Source organism: Pichia kudriavzevii, chromosome 5 (genome assembly GCF_003054445.1).
Source record: "Pichia kudriavzevii chromosome 5, complete sequence".
Classification (NCBI taxonomy): Eukaryota; Fungi; Ascomycota; class Pichiomycetes; order Pichiales; family Pichiaceae; genus Pichia; species Pichia kudriavzevii.
Window position 1 is genome coordinate 333448 of NC_042510.1, and position 26560 is coordinate 360007.

The 26560-nt window shown below is 36.3% G+C and overlaps 13 protein-coding genes and 1 non-coding gene across 14 annotated transcripts; 9 read left to right on the top strand and 5 right to left on the bottom strand.

Moving 5' to 3' along the window:
- Window positions 1–7: 7 nt before the first annotated feature.
- On the top strand, window positions 8–2404 carry C5L36_0E01650 (uncharacterized protein; the record flags this gene model as incomplete). Its single annotated transcript, XM_029467718.1, has 1 exon — window positions 8–2404. The coding sequence occupies one exon, from the start codon at window positions 8–10 to the stop codon at window positions 2402–2404; it is 2397 nt and encodes a 798-aa protein (XP_029323578.1).
- A 175-nt stretch (window positions 2405–2579) lies between these two features.
- On the bottom strand, window positions 2580–3752 carry C5L36_0E01660 (uncharacterized protein; the record flags this gene model as incomplete). The annotated part of the gene is made up of 1 exon (XM_029467719.1): window positions 2580–3752. One exon carries the CDS (start codon window positions 3750–3752, stop codon window positions 2580–2582), a length of 1173 nt encoding a protein of 390 aa, XP_029323579.1.
- A 327-nt stretch (window positions 3753–4079) lies between these two features.
- On the top strand, window positions 4080–4649 carry C5L36_0E01670 (uncharacterized protein; the record flags this gene model as incomplete). The annotated part of the gene is made up of 1 exon (XM_029467720.1): window positions 4080–4649. One exon carries the CDS (start codon window positions 4080–4082, stop codon window positions 4647–4649), a length of 570 nt encoding a protein of 189 aa, XP_029323580.1.
- Window positions 4650–5126: 477 nt separating this feature from the next.
- On the top strand, window positions 5127–6095 carry C5L36_0E01680 (uncharacterized protein; the record flags this gene model as incomplete). The annotated part of the gene is made up of 1 exon (XM_029467721.1): window positions 5127–6095. The coding sequence occupies one exon, from the start codon at window positions 5127–5129 to the stop codon at window positions 6093–6095; it is 969 nt and encodes a 322-aa protein (XP_029323581.1).
- A 76-nt stretch (window positions 6096–6171) lies between these two features.
- Window positions 6172–8052, bottom strand: C5L36_0E01690 (uncharacterized protein; the record flags this gene model as incomplete). Its single annotated transcript, XM_029467722.1, has 1 exon — window positions 6172–8052. The coding sequence occupies one exon, from the start codon at window positions 8050–8052 to the stop codon at window positions 6172–6174; it is 1881 nt and encodes a 626-aa protein (XP_029323582.1).
- Window positions 8053–8242: 190 nt separating this feature from the next.
- On the top strand, window positions 8243–9457 carry C5L36_0E01700 (uncharacterized protein; the record flags this gene model as incomplete). The annotated part of the gene is made up of 1 exon (XM_029467723.1): window positions 8243–9457. The coding sequence occupies one exon, from the start codon at window positions 8243–8245 to the stop codon at window positions 9455–9457; it is 1215 nt and encodes a 404-aa protein (XP_029323583.1).
- A 260-nt stretch (window positions 9458–9717) lies between these two features.
- On the top strand, window positions 9718–9996 carry C5L36_0E01710 (uncharacterized protein; the record flags this gene model as incomplete). Its single annotated transcript, XM_029467724.1, has 1 exon — window positions 9718–9996. The coding sequence occupies one exon, from the start codon at window positions 9718–9720 to the stop codon at window positions 9994–9996; it is 279 nt and encodes a 92-aa protein (XP_029323584.1).
- A 277-nt stretch (window positions 9997–10273) lies between these two features.
- On the bottom strand, window positions 10274–10578 carry C5L36_0E01720 (uncharacterized protein; the record flags this gene model as incomplete). Its single annotated transcript, XM_029467725.1, has 2 exons — window positions 10274–10481; window positions 10562–10578. 2 exons carry the CDS (start codon window positions 10576–10578, stop codon window positions 10274–10276), a joined length of 225 nt encoding a protein of 74 aa, XP_029323585.1.
- Window positions 10579–10999: 421 nt separating this feature from the next.
- C5L36_0E01730 (uncharacterized protein) lies at window positions 11000–11941 on the top strand (the record flags this gene model as incomplete). Its single annotated transcript, XM_029467726.1, has 1 exon — window positions 11000–11941. The coding sequence occupies one exon, from the start codon at window positions 11000–11002 to the stop codon at window positions 11939–11941; it is 942 nt and encodes a 313-aa protein (XP_029323586.1).
- Window positions 11942–12089: 148 nt separating this feature from the next.
- Window positions 12090–15455, bottom strand: C5L36_0E01740 (uncharacterized protein; the record flags this gene model as incomplete). Its single annotated transcript, XM_029467727.1, has 1 exon — window positions 12090–15455. The coding sequence occupies one exon, from the start codon at window positions 15453–15455 to the stop codon at window positions 12090–12092; it is 3366 nt and encodes a 1121-aa protein (XP_029323587.1).
- A 309-nt stretch (window positions 15456–15764) lies between these two features.
- C5L36_0E01750 (uncharacterized protein) lies at window positions 15765–16514 on the bottom strand (the record flags this gene model as incomplete). Its single annotated transcript, XM_029467728.1, has 1 exon — window positions 15765–16514. One exon carries the CDS (start codon window positions 16512–16514, stop codon window positions 15765–15767), a length of 750 nt encoding a protein of 249 aa, XP_029323588.1.
- Window positions 16515–19122: 2608 nt separating this feature from the next.
- On the top strand, window positions 19123–19194 carry C5L36_0Etrna7D. Its single transcript has one exon. It is a non-coding gene; the product is annotated as a tRNA-Asp (tRNA).
- Window positions 19195–21601: 2407 nt separating this feature from the next.
- C5L36_0E01760 (uncharacterized protein) lies at window positions 21602–23416 on the top strand (the record flags this gene model as incomplete). Its single annotated transcript, XM_029467729.1, has 1 exon — window positions 21602–23416. One exon carries the CDS (start codon window positions 21602–21604, stop codon window positions 23414–23416), a length of 1815 nt encoding a protein of 604 aa, XP_029323589.1.
- Window positions 23417–24012: 596 nt separating this feature from the next.
- C5L36_0E01770 (uncharacterized protein) lies at window positions 24013–26430 on the top strand (the record flags this gene model as incomplete). The annotated part of the gene is made up of 1 exon (XM_029467730.1): window positions 24013–26430. The coding sequence occupies one exon, from the start codon at window positions 24013–24015 to the stop codon at window positions 26428–26430; it is 2418 nt and encodes an 805-aa protein (XP_029323590.1).
- Between the last annotated feature and the right edge of the window lie 130 nt (window positions 26431–26560).

Sequence of the window (26560 nt, forward strand, 5' to 3'; positions counted from 1 at the left end):
AAGTAAAATGCTAAGCGTACAGAACGAAACAAACCGAAGTCCCAACATTGGACTTGATTGTACTAACAATGGGAATTATGAAAACTCCAAGAACTTACCACCACTACCGCCTCCGCTTTCTCCGCCGCCAATATCACAACCAAGATTGATCAATATGGGCGATGAGAGGCGAGTATTGAAAGGTAGCGGTAACCAACCTGATAATTTTGAAGATCAAGTGAAAAAGAGCACCTTGCCTCACGACGAGAGAGTCAATCAAGAAGCTGAGAATGCTCTCAATATTATCAAGGCGAGTCATAAAAGTTGGATTAGTATAATGATTAAAACAATCGATAAATCGAGACCTGACCTTATTTATACTGGCAAAAGAAGTAGAAACACCATTTCACCTGAAGATTGGAATGACAATAAGCGCAATGCAATGGGAAATCGAACGTCACATAGAGTATTAGTAAAAAACTACTTTGACCATCTGGTTGCATTTATCAACGAAGCGCCTGTCAGTGCAGTATTTAAGTATATTGCTTCCAAGATGCTACGTGTAGATGACTTTGACCAAGTTTGCCCCGTAGGCTTAAAGCCAAACTACCTTGATTTAAGGATCAAAGGGAAGAGAGTGACAAATCTATTTATTACAAAACAACTGATGGACTATGTAGAAATAACGTTGTCTCCATTATTAAGACACACGGGGTTTTCTGCATTGATGAACACCAGTAAATATATGCACAAACAGAATTTCACTTCTAAGATTTTGCGCCTAATTGGGTTCTCAGAAGATGTCAATCTTATGACAGTTTCTTTGACAATTGTGATTTTTATTACCCGATACATCTATATCAAGGGAATAGATGTCTCTCCGGCAATAGCCTTTATGGAAGGGGTACTGGATGGAAATGAGGTAGCAGAATTATTGAATGGCATCAATAACAGCGACGACGACCCTGAAGAAGTGGTTGGAAAGTCGTTATTCGCACACATGTTTTCTTGGAAAGAATGTGCAAAAAGAACCGATTTATTAGCATTATTATCATGGGCTAGAAAAGTTTCCATGTGTTTGAAACTAGAAGAGAAATACGAATTTATATCCACGATACTCGATGAATTGAATAATTATCAGAACAGGGAAATCAATTATGAAAGGGTAATAGATTGTGTCAGTAAATTCCGAAGCTCGTTTAAAGACGGCGGCCACATAGAACTGGTCGAGTCCATTGCTGATGTTGATTTTGACTGCAAAATCCAATGGCTACTTTTACAGTTTGACCTCGAAGGAGTCACTGGATTCAGAGAGAGCAACAAAAGACGTAGAGTTGATGTGCCAGAATCAGGTTGTCTAACCGTTAAAAAACGAAAGGATGAGACTGCATTTGAGAATGGAGAAGGCGAAAATAAGGAGACAAATCTAGAACATACGAATCTAATAAACAGGAAAATTGAGCATTCAGAACTAGAGCCGAAAATTAAACTAAAAGAAGGAAACTGGTCAAGTGAGGAAAAAAACGAAAAGCGAAAAACTGAACAAAAACAAGGGGAGCTCATTGTACTTAAGTCTGATGATGAAGAACCTGAACAAGTTAACTCAGAGATACACGAACTGAAAAATGAAATCCAAGAAGCATGTAACAAAGAATCAAAGGAGAAACACCAAAATAATCTTGGAAAGATCTTGAAACAAACAGAAAGAGAAAAAGAAGAAGGGCCAATATGCCGAAAAGATTATAAAAAGAATTCGGACATACAGCTAAAAAATGAACCAAAATTTGCAAGAGAAAATCTTCCCATCACCAATAAAATCACGGAGCAACAAAACGGCGAATTGCCAATAACAGCTGTCAAGAAATCAGTAGCAGTACAAGGTAATAAAAGTACAGACAAAGCGAAGAATATCGAATGGATAAAATCAAGCCTGGAGAGTGAGTCTACCAATTTCAGTCATGTTCCTAGGCAGCGTTTTAACTATCCAGAATTAAAATTCAGTAATGGTTTTAACGGCATATCCAAACCGGCCTTTAAAAAAATCCATTTTGAGAGACCTGTGGATAACCACTACAGAACTTATCCCGGTTACTATTCTAACGATAAGTACTCGGGATACTATGAGAATAGCTTACATAGGCATCCTCAAAATTTTAGACCTCCCAAATCTAATTACAGAGCTAGGAGAAGGAGAGAATATCAATTTCTTCCGAGAGGAAACGGTAACGTTTTCACTAATCCGATACCGCACAAATATTATCCGCCTGCATTAGAGTGGTGCTCATATTGCGGTGTTGCGCATGTGCCTGGAATACATCCGTTTGTTAACGGTGAATTAAATCCAAATACTCCGACAAGTAAAGTGATGATTTATCGTAAATACGATGAGGAGCATAGGAAAACTGGTAGGTACAAGGATTACTGATGAACTAGCGTCTGAAGTATTCAAACGACGCTGATTCTGTTGGAACAAAATGCAAAGAATAAATTATAAAAAAAAATGTAGGTACGATAGAAAAAGTTTTATGAAAAAGTCTAAATCCCACTGTGGGAGATAAAGAGAGGAATGCACCTTTTCGAAGCAAAACAGGAAAGCGTTGTTATTTCGACTCGAGTGCACACTCGATGTTGGCATTAGTTTCAGGTTCAGACTCACTTGATATTTTAAAGTTTGAGTCTGTGTCTCCCCCTTCCAAATTATCCTGGAGTTCAATTGCGGATATTGCATCACTTTCTAGATCTCTGTCACTATCTCTGAGAGATGTGTAAGATGAACTTTGATTCAGATCTTTGAAATAAACGATTGAAAAAACAGATAAAACAATAATAATTTCCCCAATGAGGGACCAGCCTTGTGGGATTTTGCCATTCGTAATGTAATCAAAGATCGATGCATACACTAGTTGTGTGTATGTCATTGCTATCGCTCTTGCAGCCTTCTCACGTTGCATACCAGCTGTAAGTAGAAACTGCATGAAAAACCCCGTGACACCGATAACAATCAATAGAGTCCATTGCTTCACCGTGTGAGGTGTTTGGAAGCCGATTCCCGGAATAATTAATATACCTAAAAAGGAAGCCACAGTTGTAAATAATGCATATATGGAAACCATTAATAAAGGATGAGAATTGAATCCAATTTTACGTATGGCGCACATGGCCGTTCCGGTACCAAATGTAGAAACAAAGGCGAATGTTGAACCTATAAGCCTATTATGGGAATCTTTGATATCATCTTCTGTTATTTTCTCCGAAATTTTCGTTGATGCAGTGGATAGTAAATCCAACAAAAATCTCGGCTTGGCAATTAGCAAAACTCCGCAAAAAGCCGTGAAGCCACCAATTGCTTCCACCTTTGTGAAACGTTCCCCCAAGAAAATGTAGGCCATGAAGGATGTAACAGTCGGAGCCAAAAAGGTGATACATACAGTATCAGAGACATTCAAATATAGCAAAGACCAGTATTGTCCCACGACACCAACAAACCCGCCAACTGCTCGGAGCAAGTGTAGAAATCGGAACCCTTTAGGGCCAAGTGGGAAGTTGGGATTTCTTTCGTAGAAGACAAAATATATGATACAAAACACATAGGTAATTGCCATTCTCACAAATAGAATCTGTAGCGGATGCAAAGGAGTTTTGAAATCTTTGTCAGTAATTAGGAGTTTGCAAAATATGATCATGCAGGAATTGAAAAATTGGGAAATTAATGTTAAATATACCCCCAAATTGGGTACAATTCTGTCTTCATATAATTTAGCTAAATTCATCATTATTGTTTTGTTCTTTTGTTTCCTAATCCAATATGGAATGAAACCTGCTAAAATAAAAGAAAGTTAGATGAGTGATTTAGTGTTAATCCCGATAAAAGGTCAACGGCAAAAAAAAGACGAGGAACTTTCCTACTTGCGGAAAAAAAAAATTAAAAAAAGTCGGAATGAAGCCTCGCTTCAACCACACAATTGTGGTTTGTTTATTTTTTTGAATTTCTAGGAGGGACGGATCTACAGTGACCTGGAGTCTCGTTTGTATACCATTGTATCTTAGGTGTTAATTTGATTTTATATATATACGTATATATAAACAGGCATAGATATACAATGCTGTCGTTCTTATCCATTCCTCGTGCCACATTGCTCAGAAATACCTGCCAAGTCAGATCGATCTTTGCGTCTGCAGTTACCTTAAAGGAGGCTGTCAAAACAAAAACCTCAGCTGAGACAATCAAAAAGGCAGCACGGAAACCTACGAAAAAGGCAGAGAAGACATTGACCAAAACCGAACTGAAGAAAAGTGAAAAGCCAAAAAGACCAGCAAATGCCTATGCCCTTTATCTAAAAGAAAAGTTCCCAACTTTGAAGAATGATAGTAATAAATCAATTGATGTTACCAAACAAATTGCAGAGAGATGGAGGGTTGAATCTGATACCATCAAAGAATCTTACAAACAGAAGGCTGCTCCTGCATTTGTCGAATACCACCAACTGATTGCTAAATGGGAAGAAAAATATAAACCAACTCTCAATGGTTACCAGAAGTTCCTTAAGGTAAATCTATCCGGCAAGGCAACCGGTAAGGAAGATGCTGCTAAACTATTGAAGGAGTATGCGTCACAATGGAAGGCTCTGTCTGATTTGGAAAAAGAAGCATGGAAAAATAGAGAACTTTAATTTGCTGTATATGTTCTAGACCTTGTTTGAGTCTATTGTGTTATCTCTAAACATTGGAACTTATTACTCGACCAATTGAAACACATTTCATTAACTTGACTATCATTTCTTAATTATTACTTTGTGAATATACATTATGCTAAACTATATAAAATTCACAGCCCTTAAATCGTATTGATTGGCTTCTTTTATGCTGATAAAGTTGCATAATAGTAACCGTTAAGTTGCAAACACAAAATCTCGCGATTAAAATAGCTTTAGCAATTATTTGCTGCTATTTTACCTTTTGAGAAACCTCATTTTCCGCCAGCAGAAATTGTACCATCATGCTCGGAGGCCCCATATCAAAATTAAAATTAGCTCATCTGAGAATCTTTATATCGACGATAAAAGCAATTTGTTTTTTCTTACTTTTGTTTTTTTTTCCTTCTGTATCCGATACATTAGGGATATCGGTGCATACAACAAACTACAACCATGTCCAGGTTAAGTTTACCTTCTTTCACTAGTTGGGTTTTGCTTTTGTCATGTCTAATTGTTGCTCTTTTGATTTCACCTGTAAATTCTGCCATTATACCCTCGGAAGTTATTTCAAAAGAAGATGAAGAGGCTATTACGGATCTTCTCCATCTCACGATTCATGAATCAAGAAATGGGAATGACCATACGGTAGAAAGTTCCACCCCTCTAGGAACAATTGTTATTGCACTATTTGGTAAAATCGTCCCCAATACGGTAGAAAACTTCAAAGGTTTGTCTGAAACGTACTCCAAAACTGAAACATTATTTCATCGGGTAATTCCAGGATTTGTCATTCAAGCAGGTGATTTTGACAATAATGGAGGGCATTCCTTCTTTGGTTATAGGGGTGCATCTCCACCGGCAGATACCGACCATCCGGAAGCTTTTGGCCCATTTTATAGTGGTTTGGAGGATGAGAATTTCCAAATCTCTCATAATAAAGTTGGTAGAGTAAGTGTTGCCAACGCTGGTCCAAACACTGGCGGTAGTCAATTTTTCATTTGTTTAGAGCCAGTACCCTTTTTAGATGGCAAACATGTTGTGTTTGGTCAAGTCATTGAGGGAATGGATATTGCCCAAAAAATTGCTAATGTCGAGAGGGACAGCAATGATAAACCAAAAAACGATGTTTTTATTTATTCTACAAAAGTCGAACCTTATAAATCTGCTCAGAAGGATGAGAAAACTGCCGAAGAAGGGAAGGTTGGAATCATCGATAAAGCTGATACGCCTTCTGATACAGATAGTGGATATGCAAAGGAACATCCAACAGGTTTAGGTGGATCTAAGAGACATTTAGTTCTAATCCCATTCGCAGCTTTTGTGATACTGGCGTGCTACCTGGGCCTTAAGAACCGTCGTAGTATCAATTCCTTGATTAGAGGGCCTAGATATAGACGAGTTGCAGCAAATAGCTCAGAATAAATGCCGCTCATTTCAATTAACATAAAATCGTAAACTAACATTTTCTAAAAAGTGAAATTTTTAATATTCTTATAGTTTAAAGTGACTGTATTTTTGCACGTTCCCATATCTTACCTCTGACTTTCTTTTTTATACAGTTATCAAGAACATTCTGGATCCATGTGAAATTTTTGGATTCAATAGAGTGGAACAGCTGTGCAAAAACTTGGCCGGGATTCTTCAATAAACTGATGACTAACTGTGTGTTTATTCCGTCATAACCCTCCAACATGTCGACTAATATCCATTCGTACCCATCACTTGGCTGCGCTAAAGGCTCGTCGTCATACTGAACCCAGTAGTCAAAGTCATCGACAATCTGAGCCAAAGCATCGGTGTCTTCAGTTTTATCATATATTATCCAATATTTGACTGGCTGGTCATCCATAGAAACCCATTGATCTTGACTTGCTTTGTTATCTCCAATTTGTGTGAATAAAGAGGCTCCATTCATGCAAGTGCCTACATCCCAATGTACAACAATAGGTTTGATCATATTCGCATTTGGTCCATACATATCAATTAACCTCAAATTTAGCTTTTGAGCTGCATCGCCACCTGTATAATTCCAACTTGAAATGAGGCCAAAAACGAATGAAAACAGTAAACTCCCTAAAAATAAGAGACATATTGAAAGTAAAAGTAATTTTCTTATAAATTTCCCTACTTTTGACAACACCCATTCAAAAGCACTTGCAGCAATACAACAAAAGATTGGAACTAAGTATACCATAAACCTCCATTCCTTGTGTCCGTTGACAGATAATACCAGCATGTATAGGTAAGACGACCATAGCAAAGTTGTAAGTGTTCCAACACCATAATTTACATAATCCACATTATAATCTGGCTTTTTATGTGAGCTAAGGTATAACTTTTTAGCATTTAGTAGAGAAAAAACTGTAAAGAGTAAAGTCAGTATAGGAGTAAGCTCAAACTGTGATGCAAACAATTTAGGGAGGTACCTTGTAAAGTAGGCATGGAAAGGTTCAACACCCCATTCAGATGAATTACCTTTCAATATATTGAATATGAACGACTCAAACTCGGGAATAGTAATCTCAACATTCCAAAAATAAGAATCAATTCTTGCACTTAAAAATCCGCTTAACAACAATGATGTGGCAACTGAAACAACTGCTTCTCTAAACTTCATTATAGGGCGACCATAACGGAAAATCCCACTTACGCAGAAAAAAATAAGAGCTCCGGTAAAAACCAACACTTCAAACCTAAAGACCACACCGACAAAAACAAGAATGGTAATTGACCTGGGTATATCACCACATAAAAACAAACCAATTGCAGCATTGAATAGGGGTAAACAAATAAAGTTCGGTAATAACCTCGAAGAGTAGAAAAGAATATGCGGCAAAGGATACATGAAGAATGAAAACCATATTCCTATATTTTTAGACGTTTTTGAGCACGCATAAGCTATTGATTTCCTGAGGTATATAATAGAAAAAAATGTTACCAATGACAACAAAAACCTGGTAATTATTAGTTGATAAACTTTGGTTTCTTTCAAAACGTTAGGCAGTTCTTTTGCTAAAACCTTTCCAAGTGATGTTGGAACTATAGAATTTATTAATGTAGCCAAAGATATCAGTCGTAAAGCCCATTGCCTCATAAAATTTGATAAATATATAGACGGTAATGACAACAGCAAAGAACCTATACATGTACGTTTGACAGCTCCTGGAAAATACATGTGATCAAATGAATCCAGACTGTCTATCCCCAGGTTTATAAAGTCATGAATGGCTTGAACATTAAATGATTCCTCTACTTTGGTGTATGGAGCAACCAATAACATATACGTTATTGATGTAAACAATGTCAGATCCAACAAATGCTGTAGTGTGCTTGTTGTCATCAATCCTTGGATAACGAGATATAGAGAAAGATTAACCATACGTTGAAACGAAGAAAGACGTAAAGAGAAGAACGTAAGAAGTACACGCTATACTCGTGCCCTCACATTTTTCTAGTCCAACTAAATTTTATATTTTGTTTGATCTTTTTCATTGATCTTTTAGCTAGTCTTGCCTTCTCCTTTGCTTCTTTTTTGTGAGTATAGGAGCACACCAAAAGAACAGTAAGTGATGGAAGAAGAACTAGAATACATTCCAAATTTAGTAGAGAACGAAAATGAAGAAATTGTTTTTGAAAAGGTGAAAAAAGAACCAATTGATACCACGGGTACCATTATCGAAGAAGATAAGAGTAAGAAAGTTCCAGTTACTATTTTAACGGGTTATTTGGGATCCGGAAAATCTACCCTTCTTGAACAGATAGCCAAACGTGGGGACAGAAAATTAGCAGTTATTTTGAACGAGTTTGGTGATTCGATTGATATTGAAAAATCCTTAACAGTGAAAGATAAAGAAAATGAAGTTGAAGAGTGGTTGGATTTGGGCAATGGTTGTTTGTGTTGTACTGTTAAAGATAATGGTGTGGCTGCAATTGAACGTTTAGTGGCTAAAAGAAAAGGTTTTGATCATATCATCTTAGAAACTACAGGATTAGCCGATCCTGGACCCATTACCACAATGTTTTGGTTAGATGATGGGCTACTCTCTAATGTTTACATTGATGGCGTCGTTACAGTCTTGGATGCAGAAAATATTGAAACTAATCTGAGCGATAAAGACGAAAGTCATGTACACCACGCAGAAGAAGGAACTCATGGGGAAGACCCACATCACAACTGCGATAATGTGACGGTTGCACACGTACAAATTGCTCTTGCTGATGTAATATTGCTAAACAAGATTGACAAAATTGAAAATGATCCAAAAAGAATTAAAAGAATTGAGAGTCTAGTCAGAGATATCAATGCCAATGTTCCGATATACGAGACTAAATTTGGCGACATTAGTCTAGACAAGATCTTAGATCTACATGCATATGAAGCCCGTGATGTCAGCTCCTTGGTGAAAACGGAAAAATCTACAAGCGGCGTGCACGATCATAGAATGGGTACATTGAGCTTCAATTTCAAGAAGCTCGTCGATATAAGAGAATTTAAAAAATTTGAGAAGTTTTTGCAAGATCTTCTCTGGGACGACTCCGATGCGGATTTGCTAAGGAATAATATGGAAATACACAGAACAAAGGGCCTAGTATTTATTGAGGATGGAGACTCTTACAAAGTTATTCAAGGTGTTAGAAAAACTTACGATGTTATCGATGGCATGCAAGATATTTTGGAAATTGAGTTAGACAGCTCCAGACTTGTATTAATTGGTAAGTATATTGATGGTGAATTAGTAAGGAGAAAATTTTCTGAAGTCATGGGATTTGATATGTTTGCGTGATGGAAGAAATATGTGTATTAGGATATTTCTTTAATATTTATAACTCTCAATTTCCTAAAACAGAAACTTAGATACCTGCTTAGGTACATGTTGGCACGTGATCTGTTTCTAGCCAATCGAAAAGCGCGGATTTTTAAGGAGAGATTTTGAATGAGAGAAGATAGTTTCTCTCAAAAACTCGTAGTTGAAATGTAGAGTGAGTTGCCTGTTACCTTTATTTTACAGTTTCCAATCTTCAACAACCAACAAATTACATCAAAATGGGTCATCCAGGTGCATACATGGGCTGGTGGGGTTCTATGGGATCCCCAAAGCAAAAGAGAATTACTATCCATTCTGTTTCTCCATACGCTCAATCCCCTCTACACGGTTCTGTCAACAGAGCTATCTTCAACTCTTTCAGAAGATTCAAGTCTCAAGTTTTATACATTGCTCTTCCATTTGCAATTGTTTGGTCTGTTTGGACCGAAGCTAGAGACTACAATGAATACTTATACACCAAGGCGGGTAGAGAAGAATTAGAAAGAGTTAACGTTTAAGTTGGTCATTCAATTTGATTTGTGGTTGCACAGTTGATTACTTCGATGCAAATGCTCTCTATTTTTATATTTATTTATTACTGGTACGATATGGATTTATCTGCTCAGTAATGCATATCCCCTCTTTCTATTTATTCATACATATTTTTTTTTATATAAAAATAAATTATTAACGAACCATCTCGAGTATCGGTGTATATCTGGGCCAGTATATTAGCCAATCTATTAAAACGTATTTCAAACCACAACTATATAGAAAAAAGAACGCAGCAGAGAATTAAGATTCCTTCTTTTCCTTGGAATCGCCATCTATATTTTCGTTAAAGGCCACGTAGACGTACCCAATAAGAACCACGTTTGCAACGACTGCTGCAATACCACCCGACACGAGGGAACTTTCAAACAATGCCTGACTAGTAAAAAAGGCCACGAGTGGGCCAAGAATCATCAATGCTGTGAAAATAATCAATTTCCGTAAAACTTGGCTGTTGAATGGAAGAAATGTTAGTAAGACTGTTTTTTTTTTGACATAATATTGGCATTGCATCTCTAAATGTATACATACGGAGGTATATCGGCCATACTTCAATTTGGTTTCTTGGGTAGCTCGGCAAGTAGTCTCAGTTCAATCAACAGAGATTTCAATAAGCCGCCTTCTTTACAAAGTCCCAAATTCATGTGTTAATTTGCCTTAGAAGCAACCTCACTCACTAGTGAGACGCGCCTCCTTCCTTTCTTGGCCGAGAAAAACAAATATCCCATGAGGCGAAAAGGCATGACCATTCCCTCCAGATTCACCGATAAGAGAGTCATTACTCCCAACTTGAATCACTCCAAGGGGAATCTGAAGCCGAACAATGCCGCCTTTTCTTCTTGAACGTAACATTTCCGTAGGGTTTATAAGCACCGTAGGTTCTTGCTTTGGAAACGAATTATTCTAGTTGGTCTATAAATACATTCGTCTTTAAAACCAAGAAATCATAATCATAATCAATTCAACAAAATGCCATTGACACCTCCCGAACTAAAACAGTTTGAACAAGATGGTTATCTAGCTATTGTTAATTATCTAGACAAAAAAACGGTGGCTGATCTAAACAATGAAATCAAGGAAATGCTCACGTCTGCTAACATGGGTAATCATCCGATGATTAAATTCACTACCGGTAATGATAAAGATGGACATATAAGTGATAAATACTTTTTCGATTCTGCTGATAAAATCCACTATTTTTTTGAGCCCGATGCAATAGTTGAACAAAATGGTGAACACAAACTTTTATACCCAATTGAGAAGTCAATCAATAAAATCGGACATGGTTTGCATTTCTTGAATCCCAAATTCAACAAAGTAACCGTTAACGATGACATTGCCTCTATTTGTAGGCAGCTAGGCTTCAGAGATGCAAAAGCTATTCAAAGTATGTGTGTGATCAAACAGCCACACATTGGCGCAGAAGTCCCTCCACATAACGATGCAGAATTCTTATACACCAAGCCAAAAACTTGTGTTGGATTTTGGTTTGCACTCGAGGATTGCACGTTAGAAAATGGATGCCTAGAGTTCATTCCCGGTTCTCAGCATTATCCATTACAGAAAAGATTTGTCAAAGATTTGAAGAAAGGCTCAGGTACAAAATTTGCTAAATTAGACAATCCAGATGAAGACTTTGTGGAATCGAAGGAATACAAGGAATTCAAGGAGAAAATCAGCGATGATTCTCTCTACAAAAAAGTTACCATACCTGCTGGCACTCTGGTACTGATTAATGGTAAGGTTATTCATAAATCTTCTAAAAATAAATCCGATGACTCTCGAAATGCTTATACATTTCATGTTGTCGATGGAACTGAAGAATATGACGCTTATAATTGGCTTCAAATTCCTCCTGCAAAACCACAAGGTTCTCAAAACTTTACTAGATTGTACAAAAATTACGAATAGAAGCTTTACCTAGGTCAATATTCATTTAGTATTTACATGTTTCTATCTTCATTTCCTCCAGCAACTGTGTATATGATGTTAGGATTGTTGTATTCATATCTTCTAAGCTGCTTTGTAATTTTATAATTTTGAATCTATATGCCAGAAATTAATCATCCCATCGACCTAGTTCGTTAAGTGGATTCCAGAACCCAATTTGTCTCTCCTTCATATTGTTAAGTTCGTTAGTCCACCTGTTCAAGTCTTCCTTGTAATTCTTTAGGTTCGAGCTATTTGTAATTTTGTTCATTGCCCAATTTAACGTTTTGAGAGATCCGCTGTTTGATCTTTTACTTTCCTGTATTACTAAATCAACTAACATTGTCCTAAACTCCTTGAACCTAACATATTGCATAAATAAATATGAATTTGCTCTACTAGATGCACCCTTATAAATAGTTGAGGCTAAAACATCTAAAATCTTAATCAAGTCAATTTTCTCCGTAAATTTCAGCTTTCCTTCACTTTTGATTACACCTATCATGATACTATGTATCAGAGAAACAGGAATTCGACTATCATATTCCGTGAATAGTCTATTGATTAGAAAATCAACAACAAACGGGTTTTGTTTGATCAAAGATTGAATCATTAAACCTTTTAGTCTAATAGGAGAATATAACCTGATCATCCTTTCCTTCGTTTGTATGCTATAACGTTTTTTGAATTTCCCCTTATTATTTCTGTGGGAGTTCATATCGTCATTATAATTCAAAAATTTGTCTGGTATTGAGTGAAAAGCATTTTCATGATCCTCCCCAATACCTTTTATATCGTTAATCTTGGTCATATCTTTGAAATTTCTCAGGTTCTCATAAATCTCATCCACTTCGAATAATTCATTACTCGCTAATCTTTTGGACAAGAAAGATTTAGTTGAGTCTTCCATATTATTCAAGTAAGCTTGGTCGATATCGTCATGAGTTGAGTCTGAGATAGAATCCAACAAAGAATCAGTTATTCTATGTATATGGCCACTACCATCTACTTTCTTGTTCGGTTTGAACTTATTGACGAAGTCTTCTCTTTCAAAATAATCGACGCCGTCCATTCTTTTTAATTCAGACAAAACAAACGCAATTCCTTCACCTAGATTATCTGGTTTGGTTGAGTCAGCAAGCAACGAGCTTGAAATTTCAGCACTCCAATCAAATCCAGCAACAAATTCAAGGCATTCCCATACATCGGGATCCATCGCTAGCTTATCCATCTCTTCCTCAATTTTTAGCTTAAAAGCGCTTGTAGGCAAATCTGAGAAACTGAAATCATTACCCCTTCTTGATCGACGGAAAAAAACTTCAAGAAAAATGCCATACACAAAAACAGATTGATTAAATTTGAAAATCCAATCTTGGTTGTTCTTACAGAGGTAATCAGATCGAAATTTTAGCAGACGTATGATGAATTTGTTTGGTAAATGTCTTAGTTCACTAGCTAAATGCTGTAATAAGCCTTGCTTTATCAGATAGATTTTAGACGAATAATTTTTAGGGTTCAATATAGATAAATTTTTGGGGTTTGAACTGATGTAGTTGAACGAATCATTCAGAAGTTTAATGAACTTTAAAGTATATTCCTCTGCAAGGATATCATCCATGGATCGAGGATCTGAACTAACATAGTCTCTAAAAAATTTTATAATTGAAGGGTACAAGTTTGAATAGTAAGTAACAGCCAGTGGATCCATTGAGTCAAGCAATTCTATAAATTCAATGCTTTTGAAAAACCGATCATTGGGACTCTTAAATGAGAAAAAACCTTCATCATTATAATTACGAAAAATAATGTGATTTACAACTCCAAACAAATATTGTTTGTTCAAAGTTGTCGGTGAAAAGCTAGCTATTACTTCAAGTGATTTTAATATTTCTTTATAGCTGAATTCCGAGTTTGGGCCAAATATAGAATACATTACTCTCTTCATAACGTATGAATATTCCATTGTATTGTTTGTTAACGAAAGGAAACCACCCACGCGATCCCTTGAAACAACTGAATTGTTCCTTAGATAAATTTTAAACTGGTTTATTAGGATGGAAATTTTCCTAGTTGAAGATATATTTTGATATTCTACCTTGAATATTTCATGCAAGAGATTCTTTTTTTTAAAAGTTGGTATCGATTTTCCAGTTGGTACTGACTTATAATTGCATGAAATTAAGCTTTTAATTATATTCTCAACGAAAAATTTATAGTATATCGTATTTAATATACGGTTATTTCTTTTTTGTAAATTGTATTCCCATAAAAGCATGATTGTTTCAAAATTCAAATTAAATCGTGAAACTACGACAACGTCCATATCTTTGATTTCTATTTTCTTTCTGATTAACAGATAATTCAAAATTGAGATTTTCCTTTTTTCAATGCGTTCAAACAACTCCTTTCCTTTAAACTTTTGCAGTTCATCATTCGTTGCAGATGACATTTCACCTATAAACAAACTTACTGCTCCTCCATGGATTTTTTTGGTAAAAATTGAAGATAGAGTAGAAATGTTTTTCTTCAATTCATGAATCTGTAATTCGAGATTATCTATCTGTGTAGATTTTATCAATTCAATTGATTTAAAATGGTACATCAATAGTATATGATCGCTTTTACCGGTTGCTTCGTAGAAAAAGGATAAATCTTCCTTAAGTTCATCCATTGACAAATATTGTTTATTCCACATAAACTGTAAGGCCTTGAATGTTTTCATAGACCCACTGAAAGAAAGAAAGTCAACGTTAGCTAAAATGTTTTTGTTTATTGCCTCGTAGTGTTTATTGAGATGTACTAGAAAAAAGTACCTCATCCAATCGGAATTCTGGAATATCAGTTCCTCCTCAAGTATTTCATTAAGAACGTTCACTAATTCATTGAAAGGTAAATCCATCCGATATAAAATATAGGAGGCATTGTTAAACCATTGAAGATTGACGAGAATTGAAATCATTTTCTTTAACGAGGTTAGACTCAACGACACTCTGTCTTTTCTGTTTATTACTTTTTGAACTTCAGGTAGTGATCTGGCATAGTGGTTGAGCAGCAAGGGAAGGTTGTAATCGCAGTTAAATTCCATGAATGAATGGATCTGAGGAGTAACATTATACCAACTTGATCTGTCAATTGACAGGAGGTACTCAATGTCTTGCGGGTTTGATATATCTATGAACTCTCTGAATGGTGAGTTGTATGATTTGAGTTGAGCTGGAATATAGTTGGCTCGATCAATAGGTAAATCGTCAATTGAATCGGGACGCAAATTTGTCTGGTTTATTAGATAGCTTTCTAGTGAACTTATGGAATGGGAGATAAAAGAGGTCATTTTGTTTGATATCTTATTTGTTGTTTTATTTTGCTTTGTAGTTACATCCGAATCATGACTGACGCTAGAAGTGTACTGTCGGAGAGGATGAATATATCGGCTTTTCGAAAATAGATATTTTCGATTTGCATACCTGCAATTTCGTCCACACAATTTGATCGACATATGAAAGGTGTAGATGACCAAAATGGATACGACAAATTATTAATCCTTCGGAGAGCTCCTGCTGTTGTTTGAGGAGTACTACGAGGGGATTTAGATTGTGACAGATCCACTACAAGAAATATTCACTCTAGGTTTTAATGCAAGTACCTCTGAAAAAAAAAAAGGTTTAAACCTGTGCACCTTATACGGAGCAAAATCAAGAGAACTATGAAGCGCAGAGTACATTCTCCGGGAGAGACTATCAAAGCATGAACATTAACATTATAAAACGTTATATAGAGTAATTTATTCGTCTAATCATTTAAGTATTTATTTTTTTTGACCTTGAGCTGCAACTGCTGCTGCACCTGCTGCTGCTGCTTCTGGATCTAAGTAGTAAGCTGGCTTGATTGGCTTTAAGTTATCATCTAACTCGTAGACTAATGGAATAGCAGTTGGGATGTTAAGACCCGCAATATCGTCATCGGAAATGTTGTCCAAGTGCTTAACTAAACCTCTTAAAGAATTACCATGTGCAGTAATAATGACAGTCTTGTTTGCCAATAAATCCTTAGCAATGACATCTTGCCAGAATGGTAATAATCTGTCAATAACTAAAGCCAAAGATTCAGTCTTTGGTAAAACATTTGGATCGACGTTAGAGTATCTTTCCTCACCAAATTGAGAAAACTCGGAATGGTCCTCAATTGGTGGTGGTGGAATATCAAAAGATCTTCTCCATTGTTGGAACTTCTCTGGACCATATGTTTCCAAAGTTTGTGCCTTGTCCTTACCTTGTAAGGCACCATAGTGTCTCTCGTTTAATCTCCAGGATCTAACGACAGGAATGTGTAATCTATCTGCATTTTCTAAAGCAATGTTAGCGGTTTGAATAGCTCTGGTTAACAGAGAGGTATACAAGACGTCTGGCTTGATGTCTGCTTCCTTTAACAATTCACCTGCTCTGACAGCTTCTTGTCTACCCTTTTCAGAAAGTTTAACATCAACCCAACCGGTGAAAAGGTTCTTTTCGTTCCATTCGGATTGACCGTGTCTGACTAAAATTAACTTGTGGACCATTTTGTGTGTGTGTTTTAAGATATACAATTGTACGTGATTCTTTGAAAGCCCAAGAAGGAGAAACCAATTGAAGACCCCCTGGGTGGGAAAATGTTCCTTTTATAACCATTACTCCACCCGGGCCACACTCCACAGAAAACGCGGTGACTATCGGCCTCTTTTTCTCCGGGTGTGGTGCATTTTTCGCAAAATAAAGCCGCCACTGCAACACTTCTGCTGTCGCGGCACTGCATGGAATCTGTAACGCTGTTGATCTGTCTCTTTCTTAAAGCTCTATCTTATAACTTGTGTAGCAAAGTAAACTTTGAGTTCTGGTAGCATGTGCTAATAAAGTAAACAATTGGCCTGAAAAGAGAGGCGAAAATTGTATCCACCTCACTAACTACTTTCCCTATATCCATTATCATAAAGTTAGAGTTTCAAATTGAGTTGAAGTTACTATTATAGACTTCTAACATGCAACAACCTTTGTGAAGTTATTGTGGAAAAAAGTTTTCTAATCAGCGTTAGTATAGATTTGTCACTAGTTCTTTTGAAATCATTAACAGATGCAACGGCTTTTGGTTTCAATTGATTGCTGTTATGACCGTCCAAAGCGGTATTGGTATTGCAGGGCATAAACAAAGCAGCAAAAAAAAGAGCATAGGAAACTCAATAAAATAAGACTTACACAACCATATTGAGAGTGTGACTAAGCAAATAAGCTAAAGCGGCCTTAAAATCGGTATTTTCTGTACTATTTCATATCGGCCATTTGATTTTTAGGAGAAACAGTCCTTTTGATTATAAAGAAATGCGGGAACATATCAACTTAAAGTTTGACATTGTATAATTGCAAAGTCAACATCGACTCCTGCATGTGCTTATTTGTGTTTCACCGACGAAAATAGAGCGATATGACAATATGGAGCAAAGTAAAAGCGAGCTTCTCTCTAATGGTGCTTGCATCTGCTATAAAGCAACTTCTTTTACTTTTTTTATACTAGAAACAAAAATCTAAATAGATGTATACTAGTATGAATCCAGCTAGCAAATATCACAGGTTTCATCTCTTTTTCAATTTCTAGAAACAATAAAATAGGTGGAGGATCACAGCAAGAGTAAGTTGGTTGTACTTACTGAATCAGTAGCCCTAGCTTATTGTTGATCATAGATTATTCTGTGGTTGGAAATAAGTTAAGCTAATAACTACTGATATGAATTAAGAGTTAAACTACAGTATCAGACGTTGACAAATATCCGTGGCTCAAACTTATGTGTTCATAACAAGATGTATTGCCTTCAACAGGTCAAAAGTACGTGGACTTTAGTGAGGTTGATCCCGTCAAAGCAAAAAAACTCAAATAAAGTCAGTATAGAAATCGGCTATATTAATTCCTTGGTGTCAAAACTATAATGATCTGCAACCCACGGTATGACTTTAACATTCTAAGAAAAATGTACTATATGTGTTTTAGTCGCCCTGCTGAACTGTTGTGTATATATACTAAAACTAATAATTGTGGTTATGTAAGCTTTCTATCTAAATAGTTGGGCAGTACTGATTTTCCTTGTTGGAAATGACTGATATACAACAAAGCTATCAAGATAAAACCTTGCACTTTATACCATGCATGAATACAAATGGTTGTGCTAATCAAAGCTGCATAGAGTGCTAACTGCTAGTGCTACTTATAGATCTTCGTTCACATCAGACATGCTAATTTTCTTTTTTTTTTCATAAAAAGTATTTACAAAAACTCTCCAATGGAAGCAATAACATTTTTGTAAAAAAATCACTGCAAGGTGTAAACTCTAACTCAGGACCAATAGATGAAGTACAGCAAAATAGTGCACTCAAAAGGTACCAAAGAAAAGGTTTCCCCAAAAGGACGTTCCAGTATACGTTCAAATTTCTACAGTATAAGAGTATATTAGATTCATATTTGGCGTGTCACCTACCCGAAAATGTAAAATGTTTAATGGCATGGGAGAATTACGAAAACCGAAAAGAAGTGTTCCTTATATTTCTCCCAAATAGAAATTGCAAACGAGGGAACAATACCATTCCTCTGTTGAGGTTTAATTTTGAAATATAGAGGTTAACGAGGATTACGTATTCGAGGAATGTATTAGAGAAATCTACAGCTACGACTAACTTCCACCACGCCCATTGTCTACTCGTGCGATTATACACCTATTGCATACTTACTAATACGTGTATCACAATTATTACTCCTGCGTACAATATTATAGCTATTGATAAGATTAGTGATTATTCTCAAAAAGATTCAACCGTCGAAACATCCCAAATTCGGAGATAATTTCGACTCCTTACACCTAGTCCTTTACAAAACATGTAAGAGATCAGACAAAGGACTATCTCTCTATTTCCTCATCGGGTAATCATATAGAAGGTTGAAGAAGATTATAGAAGGTTAAACAGAAGTTCTAGAAGATAATTAAATCCCTCAAAATGCTATTTTTAAATTAAAGAATTACTATTTAAACAGAGGACATTCCATATATGTTCTCAGAGAATTAACGTATAAAAATATATAAGATATAAATAAGCAATAATCAGATTCTAAAGTACGCACCACCAGCAACACTTTCAAAACACAACAAGTCCGAGATAGTTTAGTGGCTAGAATTTCCGCTTGTCACGCGGGAGACCCGGGTTCAATTCCCGGTCTCGGAGCATTTGTTTTTTTTGCAAAATCTTTATGTCGCTGCTATAAACTGGTACCACTAAAGGAAAGAGCGAGGGGGGGAGGTTTAAAAAAAAAAGTGAAGAAATGTAGTGGATACAATCCCCATCAATTTCACCCCCACTTTGGCTGGAAATGGACCCCCCCCCTCCACCTCGTATTCTATTCTGGTTTCCAGTCAAAGCAAGTATGACCCACTTATGCATCTAGTTGATAATGTACTACCAATAAACAGATGCACCTACAAATCGTACGATATCAGTGGGACGTAATCTTTGTTTCTTGGTCAATAAGAGACCATTTACAGATGAGTTATACTTTAAAAGAATCTTCAGGTCGATCAGGTACAATGTAGAACCTCAAAAATTGCAGAGAGTAGAGTTTCAACTGGAGAAAGGGGGAAGAAAAAATAAACATAAAAGTGGGAAATGCGTTTGGTGGAACTTCACATATTTTCCATTTGCTATTTGCTATTTTCCATTTTTCATTTTCCATTTTCCATTTTCCATTTTCCATTTTTCATTTTCCATTTTCCATTTTCCATTTTCCATTTTCCATTTTCCATTTTCCATTTTTCTTGCTCGCTTTTTTTTTTCCTCATTTGGAACTTGCAGAATTTTATTTTTGCGGGGAGGGCGCGCATGGGCATCAACAGCAAATTACGGGCATGCAAGTTTCCCTCAACTCCATTTGCTTATTTTGTAGACGATATTATTATTGCATGATTTTTTTTTTTTGATTGGTTGTTTTTGGCGTCCCTCCCTCGATTCTCCCTTCTTTCACATTCCATACCATGACGGAAAACGTATGTCCATAATCAGATAGAACCGTCGCCCATCTGTCTGGTTCTTAACTATCTCTGGTATAGTTTCTTTTTCTTTTTTTTTTCTTTTTTTCTCATCTGGCTAACGCCGTCTACTTGAAGATTGTCTATTGATTGTTTAGATCCCGATTTCTTTGGTAATTCCACAATTGCCGTCGCAAAATCTTCCAATTTGTCCACACGGCCCAACACTCTACTCTCCACTCTTGTCTGTGCGTATCAAGTTCCATGACCATACGCTAGTTCCAAAATGTACTAAATTAGGTTACTTTTAATAAACGCGAGATAAGAGCATACAATGAAGGAAGGAAGGGGGGCGGAGGGGAAACACCATGCTGATTTCGGAGCACGCGGGGTTTCGGAATTGAAATGGAATTCTCGGAACGCGCTGGCACCCGAAGGGATCCGAGGATGGAAAATTGCCTCTTTGGGACAGGCGCAGGCGCAATTTCTTATATGCCCCGCATAAGTTTAAGCGCCATTTTCTCCGCCTAATTAGACCTAAATTATTATCACGAGATTATCTTGAGTGTATGAAGATCTGCTCCCGCTTCTCCTCTCCCACTCCCACTCTTGTGTAAAAAAGTGGCGTTTCTGTACATACATGGTAATAGTTGTTCTCATTGCTGTTGATTGTGGTAAAAAAATACCTTTGATTGCAACTGCTTTGTGTATTGGTTATTAGCGATACAAGAATTAGAGAAGAATTACTAGCATATCAACAAGGATTTGGATGCCGAAACCTCCAGATAAAGTTAACCGGTTCATCGTATAGTACAATCTAGCTTTATTTTATATCATGTCATATACTATAATATCATATCATAAAATGGCATTTAATAATAAAATTTACCCTTTCAAGTACAATTAGATACATTGAACCCACAATAAACGCGTGCATTGCAGCCATGCAAACAAATGAGAAAATTACATTGTTGGGTTCAAACCATATAGACGTGGAGAAAAAAAAACAACCTGCATGAGCGAAGAAAAAAAAAAAAAAAAAAAACTACTGAGGAGATTGTTCCCCATTTCCTTACAATCCGAGAATTTTTTTATAAAGGAGGCACAGTTCCTCTGGATTTCCACAATGGTATGGGAGGTCAAATACCCCTTACTCCTCCTCTTCTTCTTTTTACTGGCTTGTGTTTAGTTGCCACAATTATATTTGACCCTTTAATACTGTAACGCTGTCCTGCTTGTATTCCATCTCTTGCATCTGGTGTTTATACCCATCCACACTCCCACCGTACCATATACCCGGATTCGTTACGCAACTTGTTGTTGTTTATTTGGCCCAGTCAAGACAAACAGAGACCAACTGAAGAAGCAGTTTAACATTCAACAAGGAAAGAAAGAAGGCAATAGATAAAAAAAAAAAACAAACAAACAAACAAACAAACATAAAAACAACCCGTTTGGTGCAGCAGAATTCAGAAACAACTTGGTCAAATACAATATCCGTTTGTAGCTGCATTTGTATCTGCATTTCCATTTCAATACCATTATAACAACAAGAACAACAGTGGAAACAACAAGTACGATCCAGAATTTTTTAATTCTTCTATTATCTAATGCCTTACCTCGGTCCAAGATCTTTCAATACAACTCCATTGACTAGTTCTAATTTGGCTTATTTAGGCGACGCAAACGATTTCCAACAGGGAGGCTCTTCACCGGATAAACTCAACAAAGTTACAAGAGAAGAAGAACCAAGAACTAATGGATTTCAAACATCCTCAATCACCGATTCATCATCAAATTCAATATCGGCCTTTTCCTCCAATATCGACAACTCTTCAAAATCTTCAAATTGCTCAATTAATACCGAAGTTGGATCATTGTCGCATCGTACTATGGCTGATTTGAATGAAGACGACAACAACACTGTTATTTTACAACCTTGCAATGACGAAACTCATTTGATTATACCACATTCACCCTTAAAGAGGTACAACACTTTAACTGTTGGGTCTAATGAAGTTTCAAATTCCTTTGGTTCTATTAATGAATTGCAAGATTTAACTCCGAAAATCCCCTTGCTGAGAAAGAAATCAGGAGAACTTGTTAAATCCTCATTGAAGTTGAATAGTTTAACAAGATCAAATTCAATGCCAAATACTAAAAGCGTACGATTTGCTACAACTTTAGAAAATGTCAAGTTTTTCAAAAAATCCGAAAAACCAACAGCAGTATCCAATTGTAGATCATCTAGTACTCCTAGAACTTATTGGAATTTTGATTCTAGTTCATCATCATCATCATCATCATCATCGGATAATGATGGAATTGATAATGATGCTGATTTAGAATGTGATTCTCAATATAGCAATCATTCAATTTTAGATGATTATAAATCAAACTTCGACTTGAATGATAATTATGATGATATGCTGAACGATACGACAAATCAAAAGTGGATTATCAAGTCAAACGATTGTCCTCATAATCCATTTTCTTTGAATTTTGCTAGATTGGCTTCAAATAGAAATGTTATTCTCGAAAGTGTCAAATTGAACTCAAGCGGTAATTCTTTAATTGGTTTTGTCTATGTTAATAATATAGCATTTGATAAAAAGATTGTGGTTAGATTAACTCATGACTATTGGAAATCGTTTATTGAAATTGAGAATGCTAACTATATATCTTCCAATCATATTTTCAAGTACTCAGATTCAAATTCTAATACTTATGACAAATTTTCCTTTATTATCAAACTGGACAATTTGAATATTGTTTCAGATGAAATCAATCTAGAGTTTTGTATTCAATATACAGTCAACAATATGGAATTTTGGGATAATAACGATGGTAGGAACTACAAGGTTGTCTTATTGAAGAACTATAACAATAAAAGTTTGGCAAAGCTTTCAAAGATGAATAAATCTTGCAGAAACAACAATGTTGATGACTCAAAACGGCTAGAAATTGATGACTCGAGTATCAAGCTAAAGGACAATAAAAATTTTAGGTATGAATTTTCAGATTCTTTTGATAACTATAAACCAAAAACAGACATTGCATCCTTAAGAACTTCCAACTCTTATGGCCTTAAAAAAATCAAATCAGAGTCTTCATTACCAGAATTTAAGTCCAATTACACGTTTACATACAATCATCTGTCCAACAAGTCAACTTCTGCTTTACACGAAAATAAGATTGATGACTCCAATTACTCATTATCTTCAAATAGGAGATTTTCTAATACTCAGTATTCATCTAAAGCAGTTCCGCAATCAGCTTCAGTTCCTCAGAATGGCTTTGAATCGAACGATTATGATAGTATCATTAAGAAGTTCTGTTTCTTTACACCAAATTATCAAGATCAGCATAATCCTTCTTCAATTTCAAATCTGAGTTATCAGAAATCTGAAGCTTCCTGCTTTTGAGTTTATTACTTTTTCGTCTGCATTCTTACCTTCTTCAAACCCTAGCCATTTAATATCTAGAAATTGCATCTAAGAATTCTTTTCTAGGAAAATGTTTTGTTCATTTACTCTACACTTATTTGTTTTAGGCAGCTGTTATCACGGAATACAGTTTTCCTATTGCTTATATACAGGCATTTCTTTCCTAAGTTACAATATCCTCTTGGAAATTTCTGAGTTTCTGTCTTTCTGTTTCTTCCTTCCTTTTCATTCCTCTTCACTTCTATTGTATTTTCCTTTGGTTTTCTCTTCTTTGTGTTAATTATATATAATTGTATACCATTTTCATCTCCTAATACCAGGTTGCATAGCAATGAACTCTTGTTTTCCTATCTTTCTGTCTCCTCAGTTAATAGAGATACCAAGAATAGTAAAAAAAAAAAGTTCAAGATTTGTTCTCACCCTAAACAGTCAGGGAAAAAAAATAAAATCAGCTCGCCAATGCTCGCCAAATGGACATCAACTTAATAGATGGAAAATTTTAGAAGTAAGTGTTTGGTCTTCCCATCAAAGTATTGCAATTTTGTTGCTCAACAAAGCATATCTTCATTGTAACTATGTCTTCAATGTCAGAGGAACAACTTTGTCAGCTCTTCTCCCAAGTGGGGTTTGAAGACAAGAAAATCAAGGAAATAATCAAGAACAACAAGGTTTCCACATCGCTAGCACTAGTTATTCAAGCTTCAGATGCGTTGGATTCTGCACCTCTAGACAAATCAGAGACGGCACTATTGCACCATTTAGCAACACTCTTAAAAGGTAAAGAAGTTGAAGGTATTGACCATGTATCCAAGGGAATTCATTCTAAGAAACTAACCTCCAACTTACAAGTCAGCGAAGCTTTGAAGTATGTTGAATCACATCCTAATAACTTCAACAATGAAGAGTTTGAGAAAGCTTCTGGTGTTGGAATTCAGGTAACTGAGGATGAAGTTAAAAAGATTATAACTGACTATTTGAACACTATCAAGGATGAAATTGAGAACAATAGATACAAAATGGTTCCTGCGCTACTTGCCAATGTTAGACAGCTACCTCAATTAAAGTGGGCATCACCAGCATTATTCAAACCGATTATTGATGCGCAGATTTTAGCAATGATTGGGCCAAAGGACGAAAGAGACGTTGTTAAAAAGGAAAAGAAGAAGAAGCCTGTAAAAGATTCGAGAGTGGATGACAAGAAGAAGAACGTTGTTGAGAAAGCAAGAAATATGTTTACCGAAGGTTTCTTGGGTGACTTACACAAACCTGGAGAAGAGCCGCAGAAGTGGGATGATACCATTCAAGCACATCGTGAGTTTATCAAAGGTAAAGTATACACCAGATTCCCGCCCGAGCCAAATGGATTTTTACATATCGGACACTCAAAGGCAATTATGGTCAACTTTGGTTATGCCAAATACCATGATGGCAAATGCTATCTGAGATATGATGACACCAATCCAGAAGCCGAGGAACAAGTTTACTTTGACTCTATTCTCAGATGTGTCAAATGGTTAGGTTTTGAACCATGGAAGATTACTTATTCATCTGATTACTTTGATCAGTTGTACGAGCTAGCTGAAAAATTAATCAAGTCAGGTTATGCATACGTTGATCATTCCACCGCAGAGGAGGTCAAAGCACAGAGAGGTGTGAAGCCAGATGGCACTCCTGGTGGTGAAAGGTTCCCATCTCCTTGGAGAGATAGAAGCGTTGAGGAGAACCTGACTGAATTCAGAAAAATGAGAGATGGCTTTTATAAGCCAGGTGAGGCCACACTTAGAATGAAGCAAGATATTAATTCTCCATCACCTCAAATGTGGGACTTGGTCGCCTACAGAGTTTTGAATGCACATCATGCAAGAACAGGTGATAAATGGAAAATCTACCCAACTTATGATTTCACTCACTGTTTGGTTGATAGTTTTGAAAACATCACACACTCTCTATGTACCACTGAGTTCTATTTAAGTAGAGAAAGTTATGAATGGTTATGTGATGTCTTGCATGTTTATAGACCCGCACAAAGAGAATATGGTAGGTTGAACATTACCGGTACCATAATGTCTAAGAGAAAGATTGCCAAATTAGTCAACGAAAAGTATGTTAGAGGTTGGAATGATCCAAGGTTATACACCTTGGAATCCCTAAGAAGAAGAGGTGTCCCACCAGGTGCGATCTTGAGCTTCATCAATACCTTAGGTGTTACTACTTCTACTACAAATATTCAAGTGACTAGATTTGATAGTGCAGTTAGACAATTCTTAGACCACACTACTCCAAGATTGATGATGGTTGAGAACCCATTAAAGGTTGTCTTTGATAATCTACCAGATGATTATGAGGAATTAGTCGATATGCCGTACAAACCAGGCAATGACGCATTTGGTTCTAGAAAGATCCCATTCACCAAGACCGTTTACATTGACCACTCTGATTACAGAGACGAGCCAACCAAGGGTTATTTCAGATTGGCACCTGAGCAATCTGTTGGTTTGATGCGTGTCCCATTCAACATTAAGGTAAAGTCTGTTGAACGTGACGCTGAAGGTAAGCCAATTTTAATCCACGCTGAATATTTGAATGATCCATCAACACATAAGAAGCCAAAGGCATACATTCAATGGATTCCTGAATCTGCCAAATATAACTCCCCAGTTAATATATCTGAAGTGCGTATCTACAACCAGTTGTTCAACTCAGAAAATCCATCTGCTCATCCAGACGGATTCCTTGCTGACATAAACAAGAATTCCGAAGAAGTCGTCAAGGGTGCAATGATTGAACCTGCTATTCTCGAGGTGAAGGCCAAGTCACCATTGAACATGCCATTTACAGATGAACAGTTCAATATCAAGGAAGAAGCAGGAAATGAGACTGTCAGATTCCAAGCATTAAGAGTAGGCTATTTCTGCCTTGATTCCGATTCCACTGACAACAATTTGGTTCTGAACAGAATCGTTACATTAAAGGAAGACTCAGAAAAAGATTGATTAGCATTGCTTACTAGTTTTCTCTCCACTGTACATCATTATAAATCTTTCTCCTCTTTTTAAATATTTAGCACGACATAATATAAATTTAATTTCACTTTTAATCCGTTTTAGCTTTTTGGGTGCTTCT